The sequence below is a fragment of the Cervus canadensis genome, chromosome 5 (assembly GCF_019320065.1).
Source record: "Cervus canadensis isolate Bull #8, Minnesota chromosome 5, ASM1932006v1, whole genome shotgun sequence".
NCBI classification, from domain to species: Eukaryota; Metazoa; Chordata; class Mammalia; order Artiodactyla; family Cervidae; genus Cervus; species Cervus canadensis.
In genome coordinates, this window is record NC_057390.1 from 63,674,255 (window position 1) to 63,698,259 (window position 24,005).

Sequence of the window (24,005 nt, forward strand, 5' to 3'; positions counted from 1 at the left end):
CACCTGTTAGTAAAGTCCACCCTTAAGACATGAGTTGGGCCCCACTCAGTGTCTTTTCATCCCTGCCCTGCTTGTTGAATTTTCCATCCAAGAGTTGGATATGAGCCTAGAGCTGAGGGTAGTGTCTGCGGACATGTTGTAAGAAAAAGCCATCTTAGGACTTCTTTTCTCCTCTCTTACAGAGTTGGTGCTAGTTTCCAGAAATCCATGAAGAACAAGTCTCAGAGATCCCTCTGCCCAATTACCAGCATTAACCAATTTTTTATGTTTAAACTTTACCCAAAACTCCATCACAACCATGACTTATATAGTTCTTGTTATCTTGATGTACACTGAGAAATTCTCAAGACTGAAAAAATAGGGAGAATAAAGATGATACAAGTAATTTTTATAATTCTACCATCAGAAATGGCTAGCTAGTATTAGGGTGGGATCTTGAACTCAAATGCGGGGAAATACAAAAGCAAATAGCACCTGTAAATGGCAGAATTGTTCAACACGGAAAATTACTACAGCAAAGAAAAAAACATAAATGATGTTCTTGTTCTAGAGCTGGAATGACTTCTTAGCCAGTAACTATTTAAAACTTGAGCTTTTAAAAAGCAGACATTTGGGCAATTTGGGAGTTACCTAGTTCGTTGGAATTCCCCTACCTTGGCTGTTCAGCTGCGTTGGATGTAAAATGGGCTTTTCATTTAATCTTTCTAAGATAGCAACAGCAAGAAGGGCTACAGTACATCTGCATTTTCCTCCCATATCTGGCTCCAAAATCCCCCCTAAAATCACACAGTAGATATTAGAATTAGAGGTATTATACTCTACCCTTTAATGTGTCCCCTGTCCCCTCAAGAGTTCTGAGTCTGTATGTCTAATAATGACAATAGTTAGCATTAATAGGGGTTTCTCTGGTGGCTCAGGATGGTTAAGAATCTGTCTGCAATGCAGGAGACACCTGTTCAATCCCTGGGTCGGGAAGATCCCTTGGAGTAGGAAATGGCAACCCACTCCAGTATTCTTGCCTGGGAAATCACATGGACAGAGGAGCCTGGTGGGCTACAGTCCATGGGGTCACAAAGCATCAGACATGACTAACACTTTCACTTTAGTATTAATGGAGCACCTAATATGTTCTATCACTTCCTAAGAACTTTGCATATATTAATTCATTTGGTCCTCACAACAATCCTATGGGTTACTTTCTAATCATGTTTCATTTTACAAATAAGAAAACTAAGGTGCAGAAAAGTCAACTTTTAAGGACACAAGTGGGGGTTAGAGCACAATCTGACATCACATTGTGTCACCAGAGTCCACACTGGTAACAAGTGCTATCTGTCCTCTAATTGGGTGCTAAGTGTAACTTCTTGGCTTTCTGAGATGGAGGCATTAGCAAGGAGCCTTCTGATTCCAGAAAGTTTCACGACAAAAAGATAGACTTGGAAATAGGCCTAACCCACAACTCAAGGGTAAAACTTTTAAATAGGGTGGATGAGACACTGTATTTATAAAAGCTATTATAAATAAAATCCAAGACTCAACTGCCTACCTCCCCAGTGAGAGTGTGAAGTTGCCAACATGGAAGGGTCTCCTTCTGGCCTTACCGACACCTTGGACACTTCTTCAGTGGGTCCGAAAAGGGGCACAGCCACGTGGACTCTTAAACTTCCCTGGGTGATTCTAATTGAAAGAGCTGTTTCAAATCCTGTCCAAACTCCTCCTGAGGAAAATTAAATCCAAATAGGTTAAGAAACTCGGCCAAGGTCATATATAGATACAGTTAGTGACAAAGATAAGACTTTTTCTTGCTATTCTATTGTTCAAACTAAATAGTAAATCCACTCCCTTACTGATTTTGTTAGTTTTCCTTACATAAGTTTGAGCTTATTTTAACTATTACCCTTTTAATGACACCTACATCCCCTATTTTTGCAGTTTTTCTTTCTCTCTCTCACACACACACACATGAACATAATTCTGTAACTCATTTTTTTAATTTGCCAGGCATTTGCATTTGGATATACTATAATATATGAGACTCAATACATCTAAAACAAAAGTTGCTACATTCTTTTCCTCAAAGCAGCCTTTTTTCTGGACATTGTTATCTCTGCTGACAATTTCCCCCAGGTGTTCAGGCTCACCTTGCGGCTATCCTTGCTTTTTCTGCCATTTTTCCTCTGTAACGCCTAGCCCACTTGTGTCTTTCTTTTCAATCTATGAGCTCAAACTCCATTTTCTCATTCTCACCACCACACACTGTCCCTGGCGCAATGACTTTAAGTAACCAGAATTGCTACCCTAGCTGCTATAACAGGAAACACCTAAATCTCAGTGATTTGACAACATAAACTTTTATTTCTCATTCACGTAAAGGCCAATGCAGATGACTTCATGGACAATGGCTCTCCTCCAACAGATGACTTATGGCTTCCAGCTTCTTTCTTATGTAGCTTCCCCATCTTCAAATGTAGTTTCATGGTTATCCTGGCAGCAACAAACCGGCAGTTGAGAGTTTAGATCAACAGCATGAAGAAAACACATCTTCTTTTAGCTTCTTCAGAATGAAAATGACCACATCCATTCATTATCCATTAGTAAGGACCAGCCACAGTTCATATCTAGACATGAGGGGAATGAAGCTTAGCTCTGTGCCAAAAAGAGGAAGCCAGTCTTTGGGCATAAGAGAAAAGGCCAAAATTGTCTCCATGTTTCCAGACTTTCCATTGTTCCATCCTCAGAACCAATTAATTCAAGACTTAAAGGCTCTTGTATTCAAAGACTTTCTAAAATTCTCCAGCAACTGTAGGCTAAAATTGAATACTGTTAGCTTGGCAATGGCACCCCACTCCAGTATTCTTGCCTGGAGAATCCCATGGATGGAGGAGCCTAGTGGGCTGCAGTCCATGGGGTCGCTAAGAGTCGGACACGACTGAGCGACTTCACTTCCAATTTTCACTTTCATGCATTGGAGAAGGAAATGGCAACCCACTCCAGTGTTCTTGCCTGGAGAATCCCAGGGACGGGGGAGCCTGGTGGGCTGCCGTCTATGGGGTCGCACAGAGTCGGACACGACTGAAGTGACTTAGCAGCAGCAGCAGCAGCAGCTTGGCATTTAGCTCACTTTTATAGTCTCATTGCAAACTAAATTTCTCAAGTAGTATGAGTGAGAAATACTTAAATGAAGGAGAGAAGATGTGGTTATAGAGATAGAGAGATGTTCATTTACTCAATTGCCACAAAAGACACTCAACTTTACTTTCCTGTCCTTTCCCTCCATGTCTTAGACTCCCCACCTTTCACCATGCTATTGTCTTTTCATATTACCTTTATATATTTTGTCTCTCTTTCTTCTTTCCTTCCTTCTTTTATTTCTCTTCTTCTTTCTGTTCTCAATGACAGTCTCCCTTATGAAAGTCACCAGATAAATATTCTGAGATGGATAGAAGAATAAATCAGACCCGATGAGTATCTGTTCTCAGAGCTTGCTATCATAAACATAAATAACTATTAAAATATAGTAAATGTTATGCACACTGTTATATATATAGAAAACAGATAACCAACAATGATGTACTGTATAGCACAGGGAACTATACTCAGTATTTTGTAGTAACCTACATGCAAAAAGACTCTGAAAAAGAATATATATACATATATATATATATATGTATATATATCTGAAACACTTTGTTGTACATTTAAAACTAACGCAATATTGTAAGTCAACTATACTTCAATTAAAAGATAATAATCAAGAAATATATAGTAGATGTTAAGCAACAGAAAAGTAACACATGTAATTTGCAGCAACATGTACAGACCTAGAGATTGCCCTATTGAGTGATGTAAATCAGAGAAAGCAAGGATCATATGATATTGCTTATATAGAATCTTTAAAAAGAGTACAAATGAACCTATTTACAAGACAGAAATTGAGTCACAGATGTAGATTTAGTCTCAACTTATGAAACATTTTACAAATCCACAGGTTATAAAATGAACACATGGAACATGTCTTTAATGGCCAAAGACATGATTAGAGGGAACAAAACAATAGGAGGTGCTTTGAGTTACAGCTTCTGACACATCTTACCTGAATTTGAATTGTCTAAGTGTTCCAGCTCACTGTGTGTTCTTTGCCAAGTTATTTAATCTCTCAGTGCCTCAATATCCTCATCTGTAAAGAAAGGGTAATAAAAACATCCCCTCACAGGGGTACCATGAAGATTGAACGAGGGCACACATATAAAGCACATAGTGGAGTAGCAGACACAGTAGGTTCTTAATAAATGTTATCTAATGTTATGGTCACTATTTACTATTTATAATACACATTCAGTCTTGTTAGTTATTAAGAAATCACAAATCAATAATTTAATAAGAAACCATTTACTTCTTTTAGTGAGCATAAGGTAAAAAAAGTTTCATCTTCTAGGTGAAGCCTCTGTAACTATCCCAGCTTAAAGAACTCACTCTCCTCTGAATGTTTTGTCTATAGTGCTCATTTGAAGAAGCCACAAGTCACAAAAGAAAAGTACAGGCTCCCAGATTTCATGAAAACATCATCCCATTTTTTAGCTGCCATGTGACATTTGACAAGTTGCAGAGCCTCTCAGTAAGAAAATGGCCCTCATAGAGGAAGTGGGCTCTCATAGATTAGGAATCTGTTGGACATATGAGCCTCTAGAACCTTGAGAAAACAAATATGTATTGTTTATAAACCACCACGTCTGAACGCCTAAGACAATAAGAGAAGGAATAAAGAAGGTAAAATGAAATCTTTTCCCTTAATTGATCTGATAGACAGCTGTTCAAATGTAATGCAAACTATGGATTTTGGGTGGTAATGATGTGTCAGTATAGGTTCATCAATTGTAACAAACGTACCTTTCATTTCAGTGTTGCTAAGGGAGGCTATGCATGTGAGGGAAAGGAGGATATAGGAACTCCACTCAATTTTAATGCCAACTTAAAACTTATCTTTTCAAAAAACTTTAAAAAATAAAAAAGGTTAAAAAAAGGAAAGAAAGAAAAAAACAAATGAAACAAATACAAAATAGTTTCAAACATATTAGCTATTAATCCAACTATTTCAATAATTACTTTAAATATGAATGATCTAAATACACCAAGCAAAAAAGAAATTGTCAAAGTGGATCAGAAAAACAAGACCCAACTATATGTTATGTTCAAGAAACTCACTTTAAATATAAAGACACAGATTATATATTAAAATACAGTTTAAAGTAAAGGAGTAAAGAAATACATACCATCTAACACTAATTTTTAAAAGCTAGAGTATCTATATTAATTTTAGATAAAGCAGGCTTCAAAAAAAAATTATCCAAGATAAAGTGGGCAATAACAGCATGATAAAGGAGTCAATTCTTCAATTTATTTTAGGGTGAGCCACGAAATTCTACACAATAAATAGTATCTACATTTCTAAAATATACATATCTGTTTAGATACCCCCTTGAATATGTGCCTATATGAAGACAGCAAATCAAATTTAAAGGTGTGTTAATTATTTTAAAAAACTAGTGATTGCCTTTTTAGAGAAACACCCATGGAAACTAACACCAACTAAAATATTATTTTTCTGGGAGGAGCGCAAGGAACTTATAGGTGTGGCAAAGAGAAAAGCGCCTTCACACATGCAGGGAAGTATGAGGCTGACATAGCTGAGCCCAGAAGTCAGGGAGAAAGGGAATTTTCATGTGGCTATTAGTGAAGATTAAATCCCTAGACTATCTTGAGCTTAGTGTGTAGCAAATTGTCAGTTCTTGATAAATGGAATAATTCTGACTCAACTTTTCTCTATTGAAATGCAATTAAATGGGAGATTTCATAACTATAAAGATGAATCTGAGAGTATTAAGAACGTTGTAAGGTGATTCTCCCCCAGTTCACACGACCTGGCTCTGCAACTCCCCTAGGCTGACACTTGTTTCCTGGGTGTCTAGATCCAGACTGCCCCCCAGGACTTGACCAAAGGTTCATCTTCTGCATGAAGCCTCCATAACTATTCCAGCTTAAAGAGCACACACTCCTCTGAATGTTTTGTCTCTACTGCTCATTTGGAGAAACTGCAAGGCATAAAACAAAAGAATATAGACTTCTGGGTTACACGAAAGGATTATTCCATTTTTAACAGGCATGTGACCTTGGATAAGTTCAAAGCCTCCCAGAACCTTTCTCTTACCTTGTTTTGATATAGCCACATTATGTGTGTGTCTTGTCTCCTTACAGAGCCAGATACGTAGTCTGTGAAGCCCAGGGCAAAATGAAAATATAGCACCTCTTGCTCAAGAAACAAAAAACCACCACAATATTATAAAGGAATTAGCCTCCAATTAAAATAAATAAATAAATTTATAAAAAAGAAAAAAAAGCTTTTTCCTTTCTTCCATAGTTTCTCTCTTTCTCTCAACCTATGATGGTGTCTTTGATTTGATAGTTAATGTCACACTACTCTCTCAGGCATGGGGATAGTTGGAAGTAACTGCAAATCCTGAGGGGCACCCGGGGCCCCTCACTATGACTCAGCATGCAGGTGTACATGTCTGACCTTGATCATGTCTGCATCTGCACCCAGACTCCACAGTGGAGGCAGAGGAGTGGGCAGTGGAGAGACCATCCAGGAAGTTGGGGAGAAGCAGGAATTGGGACGACCCACAAGCCACAAATCCAAGCCCCCAGGGCATGCTGCATTGTCCCACTGGACTCTACTTACAAAACACAAATTCAGAAATATAATTAATAAGAATTTCAAGTTGGCAACTCCAAAACGTTAAGTTTGGGGCCCTCTTCTGAGCATGAGTCCTGCATGGGTACTATAGTGATCACATGTCCAAAAAACCAATCCTTCCCTTTGGACAGATTTCAGGATCTTGGAGTGTGAGCACTTGTTTTATATCTTTGAATCTTCTATAGCACTTGTGTTTAACTGGCTCATTGCATTAGCTGGTTAATTAACATGATTAATTAACATGGTTAATTGATTACTTTTCAATATGAGAAAATGAGCAAAGAATTATAGGTCTGAGCAGCAAATGAAAAAACTTCCCCAGCTGGATGAGGGGCATTGAGTCTTTATTTAAATGCAGTTGGACCCCTGAAGAAAAAATACATTCCAGAGTAAATCCCAATGGATACACTCTATTAAGCATTTCCAGGAATTGGAGACTAGGGGTGTGGGTAGAACGAGTACATAATTGAATAAACATGGAGCTCAGTATTCCCTGAAGCACCTCTGAGTATCCAGCTTCTTCCTCTGAGGATGTGTGCTTCCAGACATGAACAGATTACACACATGTATGTATTTTCTATCTGGGATGCAGAAAAGGAAACCAGTTTAGATCAGTCACCCTGCAGAACATTCAATGATCCACAAAATCATGTTTCACTGTTCAGTCTTAGGGCAAGTCCTTCACTTTGGCCTCTTCTGCCAGGGAAGTCATGGGGATAGTTCAGTGTGGGGACCATGGGGTCCTCACAAAACCTGGGCTCCAGGTGTGGCCCTCACAGCTGTGCTACTTTTGGTTCTCATCACTTAGAATCTGATTTTCATCTTCCATTGTTCACTTTGATCCTTTCCAGGCCTGACTGCTATGGCTGAAGGAACATACCATCAGCATGAGCTTTCACACCACTTTCTCTAAATTGCTTCAATATGAGCAATCAGCAAGGAGTGTGCTATTACTTCTGAATTACCTGTAAATAAGTATAAAGCAGCACGTTATTATCACTTTGTTTCTATTCCTCAAGTAGGCATATTTTCTCCAACTCCTTTTCAGAATAAAAGTACTTTGATTTGATTACTCTTCATAGTGATGAAAAATGAAGTTATTAATCAATATTCCTTTTATTTCTACTTTCATATATTTTATAGAAATGATGTCATCACTCAGGAGACCTTCTTTTAGCAAGATGTTTCCAAATCCTGTTCACAATGCTCTAACGCTCAAGGTTAGCGACCGATTGGAGTCATAATGTATCACTGGTTGTCTCTGAGGGGTTTCAGAGGTTTGGCAGATGTGATTGGACAGACATACAGGCAGCAACAGAAAGTCAGCATTATATAGATTTTGGCAGGCAATGGTCCTTGAGGAAATAACAAAAAGAGAAGAATCTGTGATGCCATAAGAAACAGCTTCCTCCACGTTGCTGTAATTTGAAAAGAATTTCTCTCCTATACAAAAAAACAACTATGTAATAAGTATGGATTTTCTGGAATTGGAAGCCTTCTAGCAATAATTATTAACATGCTATTCTACATGTTCCTATTGCTATTTTTTCAGATGTGTCATTCCTGGCCAGAAATATATATGGAAGGTTCAATAGGAGTACATCACGGCTAAAAGCCCTGGAAGCTGTAATCACAGGGACTGTTATTAGAGTCTTAGATGCAAACTGGTAAAGCAAGATTGTGGGATGGGGGCAGAAGTCCCCTCCACTCCCCACCTCCAGGTGACAAAGGTGCTCAGATTTCACAGTGAACCATCTGATGCGGGACCATCACAGTCTGGTGTTCAGCAAGACAACAGAGGCAGAGAGACTGAGACAGAATCTCGGCATGAAGGGGATTCCCCCCTCCAGCAAAGAAAGTACAGTGTGAAGTCACAGGGGTTAAAGGCCAGCTGAGTCCTAAATATCAGAAAAATGGGGAAGAAGAAAAGGGAAGATGAGATTCCTTCAGGCTTCCTAGGTGTTGAGGGCAGCCCCTCTACGTACCTACACCAGAGAAGGAATCTTGAATGAGGATATTTAATGATGAAAAATTACCCTGTAAGTAAACATCCCTTTCACTCAGAGAGAGAGAAGGGAAATAGAAGTCTGATTTATGCAGAACAGCTCTGAAAGTTCCTCCGGATCTGTGGCCTGACCATATCACACTCATATCGCACCCCTGTTTGATCCACACAAAGAGAGCTTACACCCAGCTGGACATACAGGGTGTGGGGTGACGTGAGGTCCTGGGTGTGTGTGCTATGAGATAAAACAGGGCCTTGTTCTTTCCATGGCCCAGCATTGAGCTCTGTGGGCAGAGGAGGCTTTATTTACGCAGGGGCTGGTTTGCCCCACACTGACCTTGGGCACTGGGGTCACACCATCTCCCAGACTCCCTTGTTGTGTTACCATAGCCAGTGCAAGGCAGCACCTACCTAGCTGGCTCCAAAAATCAGAAATGAATAAATATTGTGCATATTTTATCTTCTAGCTTGAACATCACCTTTCAGTGTGTGTTGGTCGCTCAATCGTGTCTGACTCTTTGTGACCCCGTGGACTGTCCATGGAATTCTCCAGGCCAGAATACTGGAGTGGGTAGCTTATCCCTTCTCCAGGGGATCTTCCCAACCCAGGGGTCGAACCCAGGTTTCCCCCATTGCAGGCAGATTATTTACCAGGTGAGCCACAAAGGAAGCCCAAAATGGGCCTATGGAGCATCATATATGTGCCATATATATTCTAAGTTCTATGGAGGTGACAAAAACACTTGTCTTTCTCTCAAGGGAAGATAAGAAACATATAAAATGAAAGAATGGAAGGGAACAAGAGACTTGCTCATGCACGTGGCTTGTAGGATCTCAGTTCCCCTACCAGGGATTGGACCTGGGTCCTCAGTAGTGAAGGCGCAGAGTGCTAACCACTGGACTGCCAGGGAATTCCCACTTCCTTAAGACTTTTGGATGAGACTAGTGTTGAGGTCAGGGTTGACCCCTCCCCACACACATATAGGGTGTGGGGTGAGGTGAGTATATTTCATACATACTACACTGATAGCTCAGTTGGTAAAGAATCTGCCTGCAATGCAGGAGACCCCAGTTCGATTCCTGAATCAGGAAGATCCCCTGGAAAAGAGAACAGCTACCCACTCCAGTATTCTGGCCTGGAGAATTCCATGGACTGTATAGTCCATGGAGTTGCAAAGAGTTGGACACGACTGAGTGCCTTTCACTTTCACACAAAGTATGGGCTTCCCTGGTAGCTCAGCTGGTAAAGAATCCACCTGCAATGCAGGAGACCCCAGCTCTATTTCTGGATTGGGAAGAACCCCTGGAGAAAGGATAGGCTACCCACTCCAGTATTCATGGGCTTCCCTGGTGGCCCAGAGAGTAAAGAATCCACCTGCAATGCGGAAGACCTGGGTTTGATCCCTGGGTTGGGAAGATCCCCTGGAGGAGGGCTTGGCAACCCACTCCAGTATTCTTGCCTGGAGAATTCCGTGGACAGAGGAGCCTGGTGGGCTACAATCCGTGCAGTCACAAGAAGTTCGACATGATTGAGTGACTAAGCACAGCACAGCACACACAAAGTACAGAGGAAGAGGTTCTTCTGATTTTTGAGGCCACTGAAATACAATATTATATAAAGGAGGAATTATTGTCAAATCCAAGATGCATCCTCGTAGGCAGCACAATTGTTGTCTCCCTAAGGAAGCTGCCTCCAAGGAATGTTAATAGATACTAGGAAAAATAAATCAATAAAAGAAAAAAGGAAAACCAGGTTCTATGGTCAGTTAAGTTTAGGAGAATCTGGATGAAACAACATGACATAGATTTCTCCTCTACAAATTCCTTCGCACATTTGATAGGTGAATGTCAGTTGTCAGTTCCTAAGAGGGAGATTATTGAACCCTGAACTCTAGTTAGCTAGTTAACTATTTACTCATTGTGGAGCATCTTCCAGACCAGCATTCCATAGGCCCAGAGGAAAATATGTCAACCTCCAATCCTTCATTAGATATGACAGTCAAAACGTATCCTAGGTACTGCAGCGATGTACCAACGTGACTACACATGGCTGAGTGTACAGACACCATGCTGTCTCCTCTGACTTTGAAGTCACATGGCAGCACGTGAAGAAGAAGAAGACCTCTTCACAGATGTCTGCCTCTATCCCAGGCTTCCCGATCTTCTGCAGTTAAAGAGTAAGTTTGGTAAAGATTAGTGAACATATTAAAAACATAAACAAAATCTTACCACAGCTACACTAAACCACTCAAACCAACATTCTGAAAGAGATATAGATAGTGATCAAGCTTTATAACCACATAACCCAGTACTGTGATTGCAATCCATACATAGAAGGATAGCTATGGGCTCAAGAAGGCTTCCCAAGGGGAAATTTATAGATCAGTGATTCATGAGGTATAGTTTTTCTCTTCAGTAATTTAATTTACTAACTTCCATTTGTAAGAGAGAGCAGGAAAAAAAATTAAGACTTTAATTCACCTCCAAGATTGTTTTGAGCATTTACTTGTTTGCCCAAGTGACAATATCTACTTTCTGCTTCTGATGAAAACATCAGAAAAAGATTATGTTAGCATCATTTCTGAAAATTTAATTATCTAAAAACAAGTCAAAGGACAGGATTCCTTTTGGAGCTCCAGGGAAAAAGAAAAAGATTTAGCCCCAGGATATGGAGAAGCTGTGATGGAGGCAGCGATATTTGAGCTTGGCCTGGAAAATGAATAACGATTACCAGTTAGAGATAAAGGCAAGGGTTGGCACTCCAGGGTGAAGGGACAGCATGTATGAAGGCAGAGAGGCATGAACCATCCTGAATGTTTCCACTAGAGTGAGAACCCTGGTGTAGCTCAAATACAGATTTTTAGCATAGAGTGACAGATACAGCTGGAGAGGCTCTGGAAATCTTATAAAAAAGGGCCTTCTGAGCCATTCCAGTGAGCTTGAAGTTTATCTTGTAGGTTGCCAGTGAAAATTTCAAAGTGTAGTAGAGTCAGTTTACTTAAATACTTTAGAAAAACAGCCTTAGGGAAAATGGAGAAAATGCCCTGGAATATGAGACTGATAACCAGAGCTATCAATTACATCACTGTTGTAAAAGTCCAGGTGAACAAAGCTGTGGACAAAGCCAGGGTTTAGAGTCAATTCTAAGATGAAATGACAAGGTTAGTAACTAACTGTATGTGGTGGTAAGAAGAGTCACAGAGAGTCCTTAGTTTTCTAACCAGATGTATGGTCCTGTCACTGAGAGAGCTCAGGATTGCAGAGGAAGATATAGGTTTGGTGGGAGTAGCTAATAGAATATGTTTGCATGCCTGCATGCTCAGTTGTGACCAACTCTTTGTAACCCCATGGATTGTAGCCCACCAGGCTCCTCCATCCATGGGATTTCCCAGGCAAGAATACTGGAGTGGGTTACTATTTCCGCCTCCAGAGGATCTTTCTGACCCAGGAATCCAACCCGCATCTCCTGTGTCTGCTGCATTGACAGATAGATTCTCTACCACCGCACCACTTGGGAAGCCCTAATAGAACAGCTTAGCCTAAGCAAAAACATCACAGTGGCTCAGTTGAAGGTACGAAGAGGAAGCCATGCCACGTTCTTACAGGAGCTGCTCTCTGCAAGGTCCTTAGTTTCTTATCTTGTTTGATTTTAGGGATGATTCTTTTCCTAAATCTCAGTGTAATATCAATGTATAAAATACCCACAGCCACGGCTTCAATTGGACCAGCAGTTGCCATCAATCATACTGCTCATTTTGATATCTTCAACTTCAACATAGGGTGAGTCAGATCAGCTCCATGTCAAAATGCCTTGCCAACCAGGCGGATATTCCAAAAGGCTTCCTGGTATGCCAGAATGTGGCACAGATATGGAAAATGGAGAAAGATAAGTCTTAGGCCCCACCTGTTCACACCTAGCTTGGGTAAAGCTGGTCAAGTACAAATATGAGAACACTTTTTATCTGAATGCACACCTGTCATCTCAGCTTCATTGCTTTGGTGAAGTCAAGATGAAGTTCACAGTGAGTAGATTGTTCCTTTTGAATTTATTACCTTATAATTGGAAACTGCTAATATTCTCAGCTAAGTGGGGGTATGCTTCTTATTATAATATCACTGTCATGGAAAAATTTGTAAAAATAAGAATAATCCTTTTTTATGGAATCATGGCATTGATAAGCATCTCCATAGAGAAGGATAATTATACTGGGATTAGTTAGCTGCCCGAGCATCTTATATGACACTATCTTTAAAAAAAAATTGCTTTCTGGATCTGTTGATTCAGATCTGGGCACAGAGCAAACAGTTGCTAACTCTATAGGAAATGTCTGATTTTTCATTACATTCTTGAATTCCTTTTTTGACAAAAAAAAACTACTGAGCAGGTTCAAGCAAGATAAAAAGCTTATTTTCAAAACAAATTAGTGAGAGACTTACTGTCACATTCCCTCCTGTGAAATGGATCTCTAAGTAAAAAGTTTTGCCTTGAACCCTGCCTATAGTCTTATAGTCATGAAAACACTAGCAGCATGAAGCTAGTTCATCAGCTCATTTGTTTCATGTAAAAGGCTGAGAGAGTAGCAAATGAACAGCAAAATTCTGCCAAAGCAACTGGTGATGCTGCCTGTCTCATAACAGGATGCAAAAGGGCTAGAGTAGGGTGAACAAACATTCATATTTTGACATATTAAACATTAAAACAAATGACAGTAGATTCTGCTTCATAATGGAGATGCAAGTGTGAAATAGTTTTCTGGAAATAAGTGCTAATGATAGGAAGGTTAAGAAAAAAAAAAAGCTTCAGACACAGGTTAAATCTGATTTCTCTTGCAGTTGTGGTATGAACAAAAGGTACACCCTTGGCCAAGTCACTCAACTTCTGAAGCTCCATTTTCTCATCTGTGAAGAATTATGTTGTACTAATAGATCTTTAAAATTTCTTCCACCTCTGATTTTTTTTCGTCCTCCTTTTTAAACTATCAGGGGATACATCAAACACTTTTTTTTTTTAATTATCTTGAATCACTAGTGCAGGTCTCAAACCATTTTGTTCCAGGCAAAGAAAATGAACATAGGGACCCAGAATTGTACATCCTGCATAAAGCTCTGTGTTCTGAGAACCAGTATCATGTACTCAATGACAACTATGATTACCCCAGGTATCCTGGGACAGTGATTGACTTCCCTTCTACTAAGCACGCTTGATAGCCAGATACTCCATCTTTGGCTTCTCATCATTCATATCCAACCTGGTTACTAATCCATTGCTTTGAATATATATATATATAGTAAATGCAGACAAAGACTATTTGATTTCACTTACATGAGATACCTAGAATAGTTAAATTCATAGAGTCAAAAAGTACATTGATAGATGCCAGGGGCCAAGCGTGGGATGGGAAGGGGAAATAGGGACAATAGTATGAATGTACTTAGTGTCACTGAACCATATAGTTAAATATGGTTAAAATAGTATGTTTTATATTGTGTGACTTTTACCACAATAAAAATTTTTTTTAATAAAAAGACTGCTTCTGAGATTAGGAGGTCTTGGAAGAAGAGAAAGCATTCAGGTCAATAATTTGATCTGGAAATCAGTCCTATTTGATTTCTAGACCACATTAAGAAAGTTCTTAATTCACTTTCAGGTCTGCTTCTCAGAACTTAAAACCATTTTCATGCCATGTATGCTATTATTCAGTGTCAACGCTATTTTTCAATATACTTACACTTCTTCAGTTTTTTGTAAGACCTACATTAAAAATTCTAAAACAATCAACATAATTATTTATAATTAACCTAAAATTCAACATTATCATTGAATTTTCTACAATTTAAAAAAATTGAAGATCAAAGAAGAAGAAAAGACAGATCACTCAACAAATTTAGTAAGCACTTTAATAAGCTTAGCTAGAAAAAGACAATGAGGACATCGTTTTGCCGTTTAACAGTAGACCAATGTTATTTGTGATTTCAGATTGTCTTTGCTGGACTTCTTGGCATCTTCCTGACTCCTACTCTTGCTGGCTATGTAAGTTTTATTTTTTAAAGTGTGTTACCAAAATGCATTTGCAAAAAAAAAAAAAAAAGTGGTATTAAATCATTGTCCATTTCTTGTAAATTTCAGGATATCAATGTCAATGATAACAACAACAGTGGTGGAAGTGGGCAGCAGTCAGTGAGTGTCAACAACGAACATGGCGTGGCCAATATTGACAATAACAACGGATGGGGCTCCTGGAATTCCCTCTGGGATTACGGAAGTGTAGGTAGTCAATATGCAATTTCTCTTCTTTGCAAACATGGCATTTCTTTGTAAACAATAATGAAAACTGCCTGCTAACCACAAAAAAACAAAAAATTACGTAAATTCTAACTGCACATAAGAAGAGAGTTATAAGTAAAAGTGTCTCTTTTGCTTACTCAGCTTACATTCCTAGATAAAATTGCTGTCAATAAGTTTCTCATAGTAAGTTAAAATTCAAGTCAGTGAATGTTAATTAGAATCCAGTGAATGGTATGAGGCTATAAAACAAGTGCAACATCCTTTGGCCTTACCTGCAGAAACCCTCAATAAAGATGAAAGACCTTCATAATATTACTGTTGCCAAACCATAATCCACATCATTCTACTGTCAATTTCCTAAAAAGATAGAAATTGGCATTTCATTTATAATTCAAAAGGACTAAAGTAAATGTAACTGACAATATTAATTAAATGTAGGGGCAGCTAAAAATACAACAAAAAAATAATACCCACTTGGCTCTAGTTAGAAAACCTAACTCTGCAATTGTCAGCTCTATATTTAACAAAATTTGTCGTTTAGAAAAGGCAACTCTTTGTAGTTTCAGCTTTATCATCTGGTCAGTTAGAAAACTAATTACTATCCTGCTACTGCTGCCACTGCTACTAAGTCACTTAAGTTGTGCCCGACGCTGTGCGACCCCATAGACGGCAGCCCACCAGGCTCCACCGTCCCTGGGATTCTCCTGGCAAAAACACTGCGGTGGGTTGCCATTTCCTTCTCCAATGTGTGAAAGTGAAAAGTGAAAGTGAAGGTGCTCGGTCATGTTCGACCCTTCGTGACCCCATGCACTGCAGCCTACCAGGCTCCTCCATCCATGGGATCTTCCAGGCAAGAGTACTGGAGTGGGTTGCCATTGCCTTCTCCAACTATCCTGCTAGCCTCCTTGAAATGTTGTGAAGATCAAAGGAGATTAAAATATGAAAGTATTTAAAAATTTATTTCAGCAAAACAAACATGTAGGGAGACTCTTGCTGGGCTAGAGTCTGAAGTGAATTCAACAGTCTCTCCCTCAAAGAGTTTGTGATCTATGCTTCTGAATGTCAGCAATAAATATGATTGCAAAACAGGGCCAGATCCAGCACTCTCATCTCAGTTCATTGTGATCTCACAATTCCATTTCCCTCTGCTGGTGAAACTAATTTCTGATGAGAAAGACACCTTGGAGAACACACTGTTTACCACCCACCATCTTCTTTAATAGGGCTTTGCTGTAATCAGATCCTTTAAGAAGAAGTCATGCATTGTGCACAAAATGAACAAGGAAGTCATGCCCTCTATTCAAGCCCTTGATATGCTGGCCAAGAAAAACAAGGTAAAAGCAAAAGTCATTTTATTCTTTTGCTCGGGGTCGGGGGGGGGGGGTCTTATGATTTCCAATAAACCATGAGAAGGTCACAGTTGCTCCCTCTTGACCACATAGTACATTGTCATGTGCAGCACAAAAGGGGAAGAGGAATTGGAACTGCCTGACGAGAGGCAACTGCCATCACACTCAAACCTGTCCCTCTGGAGTCTGATCAGAACACCTCACTCTTACTAATAGGGGAACAAAGCTCTGTTCACATCAAGGGGAGTCCTCCACACTTAAAGGACATTCTCCCAGAAGATTTGGGTTAGGGTTATTAGATTTAACAAACAAAAATAGAGGATACCCAGTTAGGTTTGAATTTCAGATAAACAGTGGATAATTTTTTTTTTCCTAACTATGTCCCATGCAATATTTGGGACATGCTTACAAACGATCTGTTGTTTACCTGAAATCAAAATTTAACTGGGTGTCCTGTATTTTATCTGGTAACCCTAGGAGTGGTGGGCAGGGAGAGGGGAACTATCACTAAAATGTCAGCCTGAGTTTATATTTGTATAACTGATAAGTGGGTATCTTTCATTGATAGTGTAAAGAAAACAAACTGCATTTTCAGAGACTGATGATCATATAGCTCAATCCAAGGAATATAAGATGACCAAACGAGCTATAACCTTCAGTGTAAATTTACCCTGACTTACGCTGTTATGAAAAGCTGATGTTTTGAATCAGCTAAATCCCTTAGGACATTTCAAAGTGCTGAGATATACAGGGTTGTAACTGGTTCTTCTTCATTTTGATTATGGAAAAATTATAGCCCAGAAACATGCCCTGTCAGCCTCGTTGTTGTTCAGTCCCTCAGTTGTCCTACTCTTTGCGACCCCATGAACTGCAGCACGCCAGGCTTCCCTGTCCTTCACTATCTCCTGGAGTTTGCTCAGACTCATGCCCATTAGTCAGTAGTGCCATCCAGCCACTTCATCCTCTGTCGTCCCCTTCTCCTCTTGCTCTCAACCTTTCCCAGCATCAGGTGAGTCTTTTCTAATGAGTCAGCTCTTCGCATCAGTTGGCCAAAGTATTGGAGCTTCAGCTTCAGCCTCAGTCCTTCCAATGAATAGTCAGGGTTGATTTCCTTTAGGATGGTCTGGTGTGATCTCCTTGCTGTCCAAGGGACTCAAGAGTCTTCTCCAACACCACAGTTCAAAAGCATCAATTCTTCAGCACTCAGCCTTCTTTATGGTCCAACTCTCACATCCATACACAGTGACTGTAAAAACCATAGTCTTGACTATTCGGACCTTGTTGGCAAAGCAATGTCTCTACTTGGCCTTGTATACAATCCCCAATTCAACAAACCACTGGGTTTAACACCCCTTCTCTCTCTTCCTTGCCACCTGTCTTCCCCACACTCAGCTTCAGGGTAGAGGACCAGAGGGACCACCTCCCAAGAGCCTGATCTACTCCGTCAAGCCTGACAAAGTCAACAACCTGGACCAGTTTGGAAAATCCATTGTTACCATGTGCCAGGGGATTCCAACATACATGGCTGAAGAGATTCAGGGTGAGGAACCCCCCTACTGTGCATTCTGAGTTAGTGCTGGTAGGACTGTCAGACTGTTTTCAGGCATGTCCACGGAGGACACAATTTCTCAGGAGGTGGTGATCAAAACTAACACTTATGTAGTGCTTGCTCTGTGCCATGCACCATTCAATGGGCTTTACGTGAGTCAGCTCATTTACTCGTGACCCCAGTCTTATGTGATAGACTTCATTGTTATTCTCACTTTCCAGTGAGGAAACAGGCACAGAAAGAGGACACAAACTCCTTGCCTGGGTCTTTCCTAAGTATTTTGGCTTTGGATTCTGTGATTTTTAACCATTCTGAAATATTTCCTTTCATGGGTGAATCTAGAGTAAACTCAAGAAACTCATAAATCACTAAATGCAAGGAGAATGCTGATAGAATCTGTTGGTTTTTTATAGCTCAAACAATCACCAATTCTGAGCATTCAAACAATAATTTACACAGAAACAGAGTGTCCACTCAGGAACCGAATAAAACACCAACTTTTTAGATCTCTTAATTGGTTAATTTATGGCTAGCTAGCTAAATCTTGAAATTATTGCAGAGTTGGTTTGAAAACTGTGCAACATTCCTCACCACCATCCCCCTAAAAACAGGTCGTTGAAGAGGCATTGATAGTGCTTTCCTTTTTTTTTATCAGGAGCAAACCTGATTCTGTACCCAGAAAAGTGCATCAAGGTTGATATACTCTGGATTCTGAACATTGCCTTATGTGAAGAAGCAATGGAGAACTAAAAAAAAAAGTTCCTGTGGGTTTAGTCATCAGAATTTTCTATTCAGAAAAATGTGGGTTCTAATGGTGTTTATCATATCATTCTGAAATGTTCTCTCCTAGTCCTGTTTGGTTTCCTTAAGTGTCAATAAACCTATTTAGCACTGAGTTCACCTTATACTAAAATTCTTTAGTATTTCTATTTGGAAAGCACAGGGTCAAAAGTGCTGTATGGTGGCAGCGAGTTGTCGAAGTGCATTAGACCCAAATGTTAGCCTATATTCAGAACCTGTCCCTTATAAAGAGCCCCTTCAGCTGCTTCAGACACTACTAACCACAGCTCTGGGAATAGTTCCAAGACCATCCAACTGCTCTGAAGACTGCCCTATAGTTGATGTGCATAGTAACATTTCAGATCAACAGAAATCCACTCAACGTAGCATAAGCCAAAAGAGGGGGAAGGGTATTGCAAAGATATTAGAATATCTAAAATTACTCTTAGAGAAAGAAAAGGAGAAGGAGACTTGGGTCTTGGAGCCATTCGGCTCCAAGACCCAAGTCTCCTTCTCTCTGAAACCACATATAGTTCTTCTCTGCTCCTCTCAAATTCAACTTCTCTCTTCTTTCTATCTTGATGACTTTTTCTGTATTCATGGCAGAAGATGGCTGAACCAGAATGTCATCCCCATCTCCCATGTTTTTGTGTCTTTCAAGCTCACAAGATCAAGTCTCATACTTTTGAATCCATATTCCAAATTTTCTTCACAATGCATGGTTCAAGAGCCCACAACCTCCACTCTTTGATGGGGAGGGGAGTGAAGTCATATGGTACACACACAGCATTGAGGTCTCTACTGAAGGAGAATAATTTCAGAGAAAACAGAGGTGCCAACTGGTGTGTGTTCTAATATGAAAGTACATCTCATTTTAAAAAATTACTCCCACATATATTTTTTTATATCCTGGATACCATAAGAGGATATTAATCCACTACCATGTCTTCATATAAGATACCCCTAAATAACCTAACAAACAAAACTAAGGACATTGAAATAGTGGAAATGGCATTGGAAAAATGCCCATATTTACCAGCCCCTTATTGGGAAAAATTATAATTTTTAAAATTTTGAAACAATTCTGATCTTGGTTCGAGGCAGCAGTGAGTGGTAGCATGAAGTGAGGTCCTAACTCCCTGCCTAAGCATTGGATCTGGGAAGCCTGTATGAAAAACAGGAATCCCTCCTACCAGACAGCAAAGACTAGAGGCTAGAAGCTACTTTTCTTTGCCCCCAGCAAAAAATGCATTTATCCCAGAGGCAAAAACTGTCCCTGCAAGTACAAAGTTTATTATTAGAGACATCGCCCAACAATGAGTGGTAGAGCCCCCAGAGAAGTGGCTTGTTTAATGTAGAAGCAAGACAGAGATGCACACCCAGAGAGGAAGGATGTGAGCACCCCTCCTAGTGAGGAGGAGTGCAGTGAAGACGCAGCTAAGTTATTTACATGGGCCAATTTTTCTGGATCTTTGTTTATCTCTAACTAATTATCTGATTTCTTTCTCTACAGCTGACCTACCCTAAGACCCTCCCTGACATGCCTGTGCCAGTTTTTTCTAAGATGGATTCCAGCCCAGAGGCCTATGGAATATTATCATCACATATTATGGGATGGTACTACCTCCTTTGGTCCCCCAAGGAGTCTTTCTCTGCATATGAAATGTCTCCCTTGCCACAAGGATGGGAAATATACAACATCCTGCTCTTTTAACAGGGTTTAGTTTTAATTCTATCCTTGACATAAAAATGTCCAGTGTCCAGCTATTTACCCTATTCCTGTGGCTGGTTTTTATATTAACGTGTAGATCCCAAAATATAGACAGGAGTCCAGTCGTAAATGTGTAGCCCTGGAGCCTGTTTGTCTGTTGCTTCAGGAAATACAAACAAGGGGCTGGTAATGAATGTCCGACCTGGAGCTCATCTTCTCACCTTCAGGAGGTGTGAACAGAAGGCCAGTTGTAAATGCCTAGCCTGGAGTCCATCTATCTCCTGCCTCTATTCCACTGCTGTTCATAAGAAGTGTGCTACCGTCAGAGCAGAGCTTCCAAAATACCCTGAAGCCATGAGATGTGGAAACCTGTCAAAGATCCATTAAAAATAAAAGTCTTACATACTGCCCTCCTATGAGCAAGAAGGAAAAAGAAAGCCACGACTCCCCAACTAGACACAATGTCATGAAGCTGACTTAAGTGAACCAGAGAGTCTCATGTTTCTTAGAAGAATTGTCTCATCACTATTTCAGGATAAGAAATTGAATTCAATGGGAAGTAAAAATTTTAGATTATATACACCTATCAAATATATGAAAGAAAAATTATAAGAATTTCAGGATAATTTAACAATCTGAGTATACTATTAAAGATTTTAACGCATATTTTTCTATTACTTGTAAACGGCTAAGAAAAAAATGAATGCAATTAACAATAACAAGCTTATTTTGATTAACATATATATAGAACACTACAGAAATCACATTCTTCTTAAGCATATACGGGACATATACAAAAATTGATCACATGCTGAGGCATAAAGCAGATCTCAAAAACATTCAATGATTGGTATCAAAAAGATCACACTTTTATAGACCTCAATTTATTTATTTATTTTTTTAATTAATTTATTTATTTTTTTAAATTAGTTGGAGGCTAATTACTTCACAACATTTCAGTGGGTTTTGTCATACATGGATAAGAATCAGCCATAGATTTACATGTATTCCCCATCCCGATCCCCCCTCCCACCTCCCTCTCCACCCGATTCCTCTGGGTCTTCCCAGTGCACCAGGCCCGAGCACTTGTCTCATGCATCCCACCTGGGCTGGTGATCTGTTTCACCATAGATAGTATACCTGCTATTCTTTTGAAATATCCCACCCTCACCTTCTCCCACAGAGTTCAAAAGTCTGTTCTGTATTTCTGTGTATAGACCTCAATTTAATTAAGAGAGTATAAACGTTCCCCTCTGAATAAAACAAGATGGTCTCATTTGTTTTGAAATTAGGCAACATAATTCTAAATAACACTTGAGCCAAAGAAAAATTCATGATGAAAAGTACAGTTTATTTAGAACAGTGCAGTAATGGAAGTGCTACATGTCAAAAGCTTGTGAGCATCATCTATTAACAACTTACTGTTTTAAACATTCATTTTACAAAAAAAGAAAAGCTAAAAACTGAGTCAACCATTCAACTTTAAAAATAAAGGAAGACAATAAAATATGCAAAATCAGTAGAAGGAAAAAAATAATATGGATAAGTTGACTAAAAAATATTGGTCACAACCTGTAAATAAGAGAGTTGTTTTATTTGGTGGGCGTATTAAGGACTTCTGAACCCAGAGGCCAGCATCTCAGTAGCCCTGAGAAAACTGCTCCTACAGGCAGGAAAGGATGTCAGGCTATATACAAGTTTACAACAAAGCGGGCAGGCAGTCTGAACATCAAAGACTATTGTTAGTAAGGAAAACCAGATACCTAGCTAAGGAATTTAGCGTTCTTCAGTGTATAGGAAGATGCAAGCCTCTGGACTCACTGAATTCATTCCTTTCACATGCACCTCTGCTATCTGGGGCCATATCCTATTTCCTAATTGTTTACATCCTCCATTCACTCCTGTTCAAGAAGAAGCAGATGGCTGCTTCTTGCATTCCCCAGCTCCTCAGCAGTCACCGTGGGGATGGGGAATCTGCTGGATCACAGGCATTGTCTTCTGTTTTGGGGAGCTCTCATTCACATTTGGAGCCCTGAAATCACTGATGGCTATGACATTTCTGGTTGATTGATATGGCCAGAGATATTCCATTTCACAGATGGTGGCAGATGTAAGTAACATAGAAAATAACTATACACTAGTAAAACTCAACAATGTCAAAAACTGGTTCTTTGGGAAGGCAGAAAATTGACAAGCTTTAGGTAAAATTAGCCAGAAATAAGAGATAAATTATAAGCAATGTTAGTAATAAAAATAATACTAACCTACAAATACCACAAATACTAAGATGTCAATAAAATGGTATTATGAATTTTATATAGATGAATTTGAAAGCTTGGGTAAACTGAATATCTAAAAACTTAACCTACCAAAGCTCACTCAAGAAGAAATAACAAACCTGAATAATTATGGCCAGAAAAGGAGTTAGTGAAAAGTATAAAAACTTCACACAAGAAAATTACAAGCCAAAATAGTTTCTACATTGAGATTTTACAAACATTGAAAATATAGACTATTCTAATCATAAAACTATTCAAACGTATGGGGGCAAGGGGAGAAGTACTCTCCAGTTCCTTTCATAAGAATATTTAGTTGATTCCAAAACGTGATAGGTATGAGAAAGGAAAAGTACAGGACAATCTCTGTCATAAAAATAGGTGCAAAATATCTCAATGAAATGATAGCAAACTGGCCTCCTTCGGCCTCCGCCATGGCTAGCAGCAGTGGCGCCGGGTCGGCGGCAGCGGCAGCGAATCTGAATGCGTCCTACTTGAGATTTCAAGAATTTTGAATACTGGATTAGATATGGAAACTCTGTCTATATGTGTGCGGCTTTGTGAACAAGGAATTAACCCAGAAGCTTTATCATCAGTTATTAAGGAACTTCGCAAGGCCACAGAAGCCTTAAAGGCTGCTGAAAATATGACAAGCTGACTTTCTGAAGAAATCCTGATGGGCTATGTCAAGCTGTGTAAGAAGATTGAGGTTGCATTGTAGTCAAGAACATACGATGAAATCACTGCATGTAGCAATGTGGAAACATTGTCCTTTTTAAAAGAATTATAAATCCATAGCTTTATAAATCAGTGGAAAGTGGCTTACAGAGAAAACGATCAGTTGTGTTTACATCACATCTTTTTTTTTTTTTCTTTAACCGCTCTAATGCTTTGGCATTGCTGTGTTCATATTTATGTGTTCCTAATTTATAGCTCTGATAGCTTTAATTTTCTAAGCAGTCTGTCTATCAGATGTGCACATCTGCTGTGCCTGGGTGAACTATAGTGGAACCCATCAGCAGTAATGTTGTAGTTAAGACTTGTTGACATTTCCATTATAAACTTAAATTTTGAATTGTTTATGCAAAATAACTGTGGATTTATGTTGTATTAAGCTGAAAGTTGACAGGATTTCCGCTACCATGTGTGGATTTTTGATTTAGATTCATTATGCATATCAGAATCTTGTTTTTTATAAGAACATGGAAAACGTGTTGTTAATCTGCTCTTTAACAAAGAATATTTCTTTTTTTAAGCATCAAGTTTGAGTGGCAGTTAGTAGTGTTACCCAGATCATA

The 24,005-nt window shown here is 39.4% G+C and overlaps 1 protein-coding gene and 1 pseudogene across 1 annotated transcript; both read left to right on the forward strand.

Moving 5' to 3' along the window:
• Positions 1-12,677: 12,677 nt before the first annotated feature.
• Positions 12,678-18,835, forward strand: GKN1 (gastrokine 1). Its single transcript, XM_043468946.1, has 6 exons — positions 12,678-12,778; positions 14,734-14,787; positions 14,884-15,021; positions 16,266-16,376; positions 17,784-17,931; positions 18,596-18,835. The coding sequence occupies exons 1-6, from the start codon at positions 12,767-12,769 to the stop codon at positions 18,688-18,690; spliced, it is 558 nt and encodes a 185-aa protein (XP_043324881.1). The 5' UTR covers positions 12,678-12,766; the 3' UTR covers positions 18,691-18,835.
• Positions 18,836-23,141: 4,306 nt separating this feature from the next.
• Positions 23,142-23,999, forward strand: LOC122441869 (annotated as a pseudogene).
• Positions 24,000-24,005: the final 6 nt, after the last annotated feature.